General features: G+C 43.8%; 1 protein-coding gene across 1 annotated transcript in view; it reads right to left on the bottom strand.

Moving 5' to 3' along the window:
• Positions 1 to 385: 385 nt before the first annotated feature.
• Positions 386 to 9,055, bottom strand: part of SEC24D (SEC24 homolog D, COPII coat complex component) — a 64,357-nt gene continuing 55,687 nt past the window's right edge. The window contains exons 19-24 of the mRNA XM_083756403.1: positions 8,483 to 8,601; positions 6,496 to 6,675; positions 4,531 to 4,722; positions 2,568 to 2,657; positions 1,537 to 2,378; positions 386 to 1,285 (exon numbers count right to left, since the gene is read on the bottom strand). Of these exons, the coding sequence (XP_083612529.1) occupies positions 2,238 to 2,378; positions 2,568 to 2,657; positions 4,531 to 4,722; positions 6,496 to 6,675; positions 8,483 to 8,601 (722 nt within the window). The 3' untranslated portion in view covers positions 386 to 1,285; positions 1,537 to 2,237. The remainder of the gene's footprint in view (positions 1,286 to 1,536; positions 2,379 to 2,567; positions 2,658 to 4,530; positions 4,723 to 6,495; positions 6,676 to 8,482; positions 8,602 to 9,055) is intronic.

The following is a 9,055-nucleotide window of genomic DNA, read 5'->3' as shown; positions in this document are numbered from 1 at the left end:
GGCGGGTTCTTGTCAGTTTTCACGTTCAGCTTTGCAGGTTTAAACCCTAATTTACTGTAGTAATACATTTTTTCCATAGAACTGTGATTTTATGTAAGTCTGTAAATGAGAACTCAGCTGTGCAACTGTTTATGCAGTATCCAAGACAAATGTGTGACTTGGGTTAACCTTTTTAGTTTGATTAGGTAGAGTTGCCACCTAGTGGTACGGGAACGAAATTCTAAAGTCAGTTTATTGTGCCACCTATGAGAAGACCACTGTATTTCCACATCCTACGTTAGAGAAGGCACCACTGGATGAGATTGATTGTATCCTGTATAATACCGACTCCAAGAAAATTGGGGATGTAAAATATGTTTTAAAAATGGTCTCAGTTAAAAGCTACTGTAGGACTAAAGTAATAGTTTATTTCTCAAGGTAGTAATTTCCAGCTTCTGAAGAATATTATGTTCTACAAATATAGATGGCTTTTTAAAAGAATCAGACATTCATATACATCCATCAACAGCTGAACGAAAACTCATAATCAGAGACAATATACTATCAAACACCAGAAGCTTGGGATGAACACCGGGAGATGGCTTAATGTCCTTTACACACTTCCTAGAGGCACTTATGGAAACATGAAGGTGGACTACATCATGGACACTTAAGTCTGGTCAGGTAGGGACCTTTTGCAAGAACCAGTGTAGTATAGCGATAGTGGCTTCTTGTAATAAAAGACTATGAAATACTGTTTCTGTTACGATGCAACAGAACACAGGATAGACCGAGATGAAGATGGAAAACGCATCAAGCTGTTAAGAAAAAGTGTCCTAGCTTGTTTAACAAACTAACAATTTAATTTAGTGGTTCCCAATTGGGGGTCCACATAACCCACCCAGTGAGTCCATGGCACATACCTGTCAATTGTCCGGCACAGCCTGCTTTTGGGGGCTGTGCTTTCGCCCCCAAACACATGAGATTGCGGCACCCAAAACCACACATTTTGGGGGCGCTGTGCTTTCGTGTGGGTAATGTGATTCATGTGGGAGTGCAGCACAGAAGACGGCATCCCAGTTTTGCACTGGGACATGTTGGAGGGTATCGTGGCACCATTCACAAAACAAAAACTACTCCAGATATATCAACATTTTTCAAAAGTAGGAGGTCCAGAGCTTGGCTTCAGAAAAACAAGAGGACTGCAATACTTAGCTAATTGGGAACCACTGGTTTAGTGCATAAGTAGCACCCTGCTGGCTGAAACAAAAGACCTACCTAGTTACAGCAGCCATTCATTGAGTTACTAAAAGTTCTAATAAAAAAAAATTCCTTCCAGTAGCACCTTAAAGACCAACTAAGTTAGTTCTTGGTATGAGCTTTCGTGTGCATGCACACTTCTTCAGATACACAGTATCTGAAGAAGTGTATCTGAAGAAGTGTGCATGCACACGAAAGCTCATACCAAGAACTAACTTAGTTGGTCTTTAAGGTGCTACTGGAAGGAATTTTTTTTGTTTTGACTATGGCGGACCAACACGGCTACCTATCTGTAACTAAAAGTTCTAATGTTACAAGAGGGAGAAAAGCTTTTGCCCACTTTCTCTGTTTTATCCGCCACAAATGCTTTAAGCAACAGGAACAGGCAGTATGGTCTCCAGATGTTGGCCTACAACTCCCATCAGTCTCAGCCAACATGGCCAATGGTCAGGGATGGGAATTACAATGTCTGGAAGACACTGTGTCTGTTACCCCTGTTTTTAAGCCTTTCATCCTAAGGAAAGTGCTCCAACTCCTTGATATTTTGGTTACCATGGTGCATCACAGCACACAAAATGAAAAGAACAGTTACTTAAATGTATATCAACTTGAAACTGTAAATAGACCAAAACATAACAGGGCTGAGAACAAAACGATCAGTTCATGAGCACTAAAAATCAAAGGTAACAACTTTCTAATGCTTTGCAATTTATTGAAAGTTTATGAAATGAAAACCACACGCTTTAAGCATTGAAAGATTCCAGGATTCCAGATCTTGCCATAAGAAATATTTTTCCTTTTAAAGAACAATAAATGCTCTCCTATAGGAGTTATACCTGAGCGCAGACTTGCCTATGCTACATTATTATGAAAAGGGGCACTAGTGTATGAAATTAGAAACTGTACAAAAAAGCGTTAAAAAGCACCTTCTGGTGGTTGGTCACTTAAGAATAGTCCCTTTTGACAAAATGCAAAGAGAATTAATATTCAAGCATCCATTAGTTGAGCAGCTGACAGATCTCTTTATGTACACAACACAAGAAATCCACGTAAGAAGCTCCTCCATAAATACTCTTGTCTTCAACCAGGAATTGTTTGAAAGCCATTTCTGCTTGCTCCCTTTGCTTCACAATCAGGATCTGAAAAGAAAAGTTGTGATCCAGGTGTTAAGAATTCAAAAATACTGCCTTGAGTCTGTTTTACCTTTCAACAAACAACACACAGCAGAAAAGGTTTGAAAGAAGTTCTGTTTGCTATCCCCATGTCAAAACTGCATAGTTCAGCAAGCATTTTAAAAATAGCATTACAGGGGAAATTTAATCTGTTACCTTCATGGAATAAGGTGTTTTGCTCTGCAGATGATCAATCATTGATCTCAGTTTCTTAGAGTAAGGATTGTCCACTTCAGGAAGAAGTGTCTGCATGATAAAAACACAGAGAAAATTAATGTATAAAAGAATTGATTTGGGTCAAAAGACGGCCTTATTTACATATTGTGGGAGATGGGGGGGTTTCTATGGTGTGACCAAATTACATTGGATTTTAATCTGGATTACTATTATTATTTGCAACTGTGGATTTATTTTGATTATAATTGTTCATGGGTTTGGACATTGTATTTGTTGCAGTAAGCAGCCCTGATTACTTACTTTGGCCAGCCTCATTTTCTTTTCCAGATTCTGGGGTAATAAGGGATTAAAACCTTTGCCCCTACCCATATTCCCAATCCAGATCTTCTACAGTATGTCGCTAGTATTTGGTGTCAATTGTAACTTTCTTCTGGAGCAAATAGCAGTGGTGTGTGGGTGTGGGTGGTCCAGACTGGAACCATAGAAGGAATAAAGTGTTAAATCCATTCTCTAAATATGGGTCTTAATCACCCATATTAAGTTGCAGCTTAGATATTACAAAAAGCAAAGAAATTTTATATAGGCTGCTATGCCAACAGCTGCAACTTAGCTCTCTGTAACATGAAAACGCAGTTAAATACATGCACCACAACAATTCCCATAAATGGGGGCTACAGCTGCAACTTAATACCATGTGAATTCTGATTTTCTTCTATAAAATACATTTTGCTTTTCAATTGCATATAGCATCTTGCGTGTTTCCTTTCTGCTTCCCATGTTATGTTAACTTACTTCCTTTCCCAAGTCGCAGAAAGTACTAGAGTTTTAAAGAGGATTTCAATAATATTTATTTCATTCATTCATTCCTACCCATCTGGTTTGGTTTCCCTAGCCACTCTGGGCAGCTCCCAACATAATTAATGATGATGATGATAAAGCAATAAAACATCAGACATAAAAAACTTCCCTAAACAGGGCTGCCATCAGATGTCTTCTAAAAGTCAGATAGTTGTTTATTTCCTCGACATCTGATGGGAGGGCGTTTCACAGGGCGGGCACCACGACAGAGAAGGCCCTCTGCCTGGTTCCCTGTACCCTCACTTCTCGCAGTGAGGGAACCATAAGAAGGCCCTCGGAGCTGGACCTCAGTGTCAGGGCTGAACGGCGGGGGTGGAGATGCTCCTTCAGGTACAGTGGAACCTCAGGTTAAGAACTTAATTCATTCTGGAGGTCTGTTTTTAACCTGAGGTACCACTTTAACTAATGGGGCCTCCCGCATCCGTTGCGCTGTCGCCACACAATTTCTGTTCTCATCCTGAAGCAAAGTTCTAACCCGAGGTACTATTCCTGGGTTAGCAGAGTCTGTAACCTGAAGCGTCTGTAACCCAAGGTACCACTGTATACTGAAGTCTCTGGAGGTGTGCAGAATTGCTGTGTGTGTGGTTTTTTTTTTTTAATTTGGGACATTTCAAGCCCTATGAATGGGCTGGGGGTAGGACAGAAAGAAAATCTGTTTGCACATCCAATTGATACTACAGCTCTTTAGCTGTAAAGGGGTGGCTTCTCTGACCCACATGTTACTCTCTGCTGGGGTGCGGTTCTAATGCAGCTGGAGAACAACAGCTGGGTAGCTATTAACCTGAGCAGATGAGGAGGGGCGTTAATATTTGTATTGAGAAACTTAGTATTTTCCTTTCATCTAGAATAGCCCTCAGCTGCAGAAACCCACCCCTGGTTCTTTACCACTGCCTGCTTGTGAACTGGCAGTGTGTTTGTACTTTCAGCCCCCTTGACTAGTAAGGGGTGTGTGTTGTACATCTTAAAGTTGTACTTGCCAGTGGACATTTTATCATTAAACAGAAGTTAAAGCTGGAGATTGCATTTCAAGGCAAGCATGCAACACCTCTCCCCACCCCCATCTTACACCACCCTGTGTACTCACAGCCTCTGTGCTGACATGTGCAAAGGAGGGCACATTAAATATCCCCTGGATAAGCTCTGGTGGGGCACTGACTCCCAGCCACAAGAACATGTGTACCCCATTTGCCAGCAAGAATAGTCCTCCTTCAGACAGACGTTCTTCGGAGCAGCGAACAGCAGAAGGGAACACGTCACTTTTTACATCCATAGAGTGCTGTAATGATAAGGTTAGATTGTTTAGCACATAGACCTTTTCTTTATAGTATGTTCACTGCAAGTAAATAGTGCAAATATTATTGCTAGATGAATAAAATGGTAGAAAGCTGTTCTAGTTGCTTATCATGCACCTTTCCAAATATTTTTTGAACCTAAACAATTTTATTTTCCATCTGCCACCCCAACTGCAGGCTGTTGAACTGACATCTCCTTCCACTGCCCCCAGTAACACTGGATAGACTAAATTCAATCCTTTTGTTATGGACTCATTTTCTGACTATATAAAGCAAATGTATCAGCACATGTGAGTTCAGGACAGATTGCAAAAGAAGTGGCTGCAGAACATCCCAATATTGCAGTATTGCAGCCTTGCAAGTGGTTTTGTAACCAGTTGGGAAGGACAGGAAAATCTTTTCCATGCAGATGATCTTGGATTCAATCTCCAGCATCTCTGGATAGGGTTGAAGAAGACCCATCTTAAAACTCTGGAAGTCACTGCCAGTCATTGCAGACAATACTGAGCTAGATAGATCCATAGTCCACTTGGTGCAAGGCTGTTTCCCATGTTCCCAGGTTGAGGAATGACCAGGGTTTGTCACATTGCCACAACAGTGGATTGTGGTATTACTATACTGGCATCACTAGAACTGTACAAAGTTATAGCACGTACAGAAATAGGCAGGCAAAATAAGGCGCTCAAAGATGGACATTGAGGGGCACAAAAATGTTTCCTATTTGACTCATGTATGAAAACGTACCTACCAACAGCAACTCCTCCTTTGCGTGGCTCTGAGTAAACTCCCCTCAGTGCCCATCTCCAGAGTCTGATGTTGCCAGGCTGCCTCCTGCAACTGCTGTGGGCCACTCATCTGCCCTCAGAGGTGGCTGAGGGGTTGTGTGTTGGGGGAGGTTGCACGAAAGTGGTTTTGGGTACAGTGTCCAAGTCTGTGCACATGCACTCACCAGAACTAATGTCTTACTTACACTGGCCCTGCCAGTGGTGTAGCTAAAAATGGCGGTGATGGCAACTCAAGTCCAGTGGGATATGCCTAGCTGTTGGCTCCGCTCTGCTACTGGGCTGCTGCTGTGGGCAAACAGACAGGCAGTCTGTCCACCCAGCAGAGGGCTGGGCCTGTATGCCTGCTCTGAGTTACCAGCCTTATTTGGGCTGGTGTATGTAAAATTATAGGAGGGACGCAGGTGGCGCTGTGGGTTAAAGCATCAGCGCCTAGGACTTGCCGATCGAAAGGTCGGCGGTTCGAATCCCTGCGGCGGGGTGCGCTCCCGCTGCTCGGTCCCAGCGCCTGCCAACCTAGCAGTTCGAAAGCACCTCCGGGTGCAAGTAGATAAATAGGGACCGCTTATCAGCGGGAAGGTAAACGGCGTTTCCGTGTGCGGCTCTGGCTCGCCAGAGCAGCGATGTCACGCTGGCCACGTGACCCGGAAGTGTCTCCGGACAGCGCTGGCCCCTGGCCTCTTGAGTGAGATGGGCGCACAACCCCAGAGTCTGTCAAGACTGGCCCATACGGGCAGGGGTACCTTTACCTTTACCTTTTTATGTAAAATTATGCTGGTGTATGTAAAATTATGCTGTCCGTTTTGGTGTGTGACCATGGAACTCTGTTCCTCTGGGTGGCTTCAAGGTGGTGGTCACTGTCTGGTAGCAAAATCAGCAGTCAGCACCCCAGCACCCCAGCACTTCCCAGACGATGTCCGTGATGGCGCCAGCCCTGATACCTGCTGTTGCACCGCTCCTCTCTCAACAACTTACAATTGGCAGAAGCTGTGGATAGAATAGAAGTTGGGTGCCAGCAACGTCCATTGACATGACCAGTTGTCGGTGAAAAGTTCTTTCATCCGTGGGAATCTCGGGTTTGCCTATCAGCACGCAGCTTTTCAAGAGACAGTTCATGTAGACTGGGAGCACCTTCATTGCATCCGGAAGGATAAGCTGGAAGACAAGTAAGTATGTAAAGCCAAACTACTGCACCATTTGTTTATTCAGCATTGAATGTTTGGTTTTTAAATGAGCATTTCACCAGACATGTGCCAAAGGAAACAAACCAAAGGCTGACATTTATTGTTTGTTCAGTCACTATTTTCACATACAAGCAACAACTGATTTACATGGGGGGACGGGGCACACTGGGTGCCACACGGGGGGGGGGGGGCAGCACTTACCATGGGGCCTGCAGCCACATGTCTCTCCTGACACGGTGGCTCGGGCACCTGCAGACTCTGCGCTGCCTGAAATGGCAGCGTATCAGGGACCGTACTGAGGAGGGCTGCACAGATGAGGAATGGTGGGAGCCTCTCCTCTCTCTGCTCCTGATCAGGATCCTGAATCTTCCCAGGAGCAGTGGGACAGTATGGATTTGGAACAGTGGTTTGCAAAGGGGCATATTTCAGAAGACAAAAGTTGGGAAGAACTGGGTGTGAACAGCTAGGAGCAGATAAGTGGAAGAGAGAGAGTTAATAGACTCTCTCTCACTGGGAAGCCTACATCCGCCCAGCCCAAAGTCACAATGAGCAGATAATCTGGCAGCACAGAAAGCAAAGTGGTTGCGAGATTGGGTTGCAAGACAACAAAGTGACGAGGGTGACTTGGGGGGAGTGGGTGTAAACCTTAATTGGGAGCACCTTTACTCTTTGTTCTTTTGCCCTACAGCTGATGGGGAGGCAGCGGGCAGATTCCTTGGAAGCGAGCTCTGCCCCGGCTCACCCCGCCCCATGGGTAGCTTGCTTCACCCCATGGGCAGCTTGCCCTGCTCCTGGGTTCAGGGTGCGCCACCCTGGGTACCTGAGCAGCTAGCTACACTGCTGTTTACATGCATTTGATATGTGCACAACCGCACATGTGTGAATCGTGGCAACCCGGGGTATAATGGTGCAGAGCAGACTTGTGTGCACTCTGCTGCCACCCATGATGGCCCAGAATGCAACCCCTGCACAAATCAGGGGTGTCTGTAGCTGAAAATTGCCTTTGACTGTCCACATTCTAGGTGACAGAAGGGCTGATTTTGTGGTAAACATATAAAGTAAGTACATGCCAATATGATGATTCAGCAGGAAAGCGGTTTGTGATGTGACACACTATCCAGTGGAAACTGCACCAAAAAAATCACCACATACCTTGCCCTTTTCTTTTATATACAGTGGATACACATAGCACAAAAATAAAGATTTGCCTAGAACAACCTGGTCATGAAAGCTGAAAATATCTTTAGCTGAAAAGGTCCAAGAGAGGGAATTAACTTTGTCAAAGTTTTGCTTTGGTGTTTTTTATGCCAAGACAGCAGGTGGTGCTTACCTCCCATGGTTTTAAGGTGATGATGTAACTGGTGAAAAATGTACAGTGTTTCTCTTACTGATTAATTAGGCAATGAGCAAAGTGATATTTTTGCATTCTTCATTACGTCATGCTTAACCCCCAGTGCTAAAAAAGTAACCGAGTGAGAAAGGGTTCCACACTTACATATGAAGGACCAGTGCTGGCATTTACACTGGCACGGGATTTTTTTTTTTTGGGGGGGGAGAGTTGCCATCTGTTGGCCTTACAATCTAGGCTGCAATGGGAAAACTTGTTAGATGACGTGATGGAAATCAAAACTGTATTAAAAGACATGGAGGGCCAGTATTTCCTTAGAAGGTACAGCTTTCTGTCAAACTCCCATGTTCAAAACTGGGATTTCAGAGCTAAACCCCAACAGCCAACATTGCACAAAACTCAAACATTTGGAGCTGAAAATATAAAATACCTGGCTCACTGCAGATGGGCTAGCACAGTTCTTTCTGTAGCATGCCAACATGCGAGCTGTCTGGTTCACCAGGATCTCACGGACAGTCTTCAATGGCTGGCTGATAATGGCTTTGTAAGCTATAATGGTATGAAAGTGAGATGAAACTCAAGTTGTTTCTTTTGCTCCTCCATTCCACCTTTTCACAGACGGCTGAGTAAAGCAACATCCTTTTATTTTATTTACTGAATTAAGAAGAATCCAACTACTAACCAGAGTTTTATTTGATCAACTTCTTAAAAACACATTTCAGACCTTTTAAAAGCAGATCCAAGTCCAATAAATTGCACCTGCCCAGAGAGATATCTTCTTGGTTTAAAATGTGAATCATATGAAAGTGAAAACAGTACTCAGAATGGGGGTCTATCATACATCCAAGACACAACGTGGCTTATAATCAGCATGCCCCTGGGATGTGATGTAAATATGCCAATATTATTGTGTTGCTTACAATTTGTGGAATTAAACTATGAGATTGTGATTTGCGTAAGAACCTAGCAAATGCATAAGAAGCTGACTTAGGAGGATGACCAG

Source organism: Podarcis gaigeae (assembly GCF_964106915.1).
Source record: "Podarcis gaigeae genome assembly, chromosome: 9".
NCBI classification, from domain to species: Eukaryota; Metazoa; Chordata; class Lepidosauria; order Squamata; family Lacertidae; genus Podarcis; species Podarcis gaigeae.
This window is presented reverse-complemented; position numbering and strand designations above follow the sequence as displayed.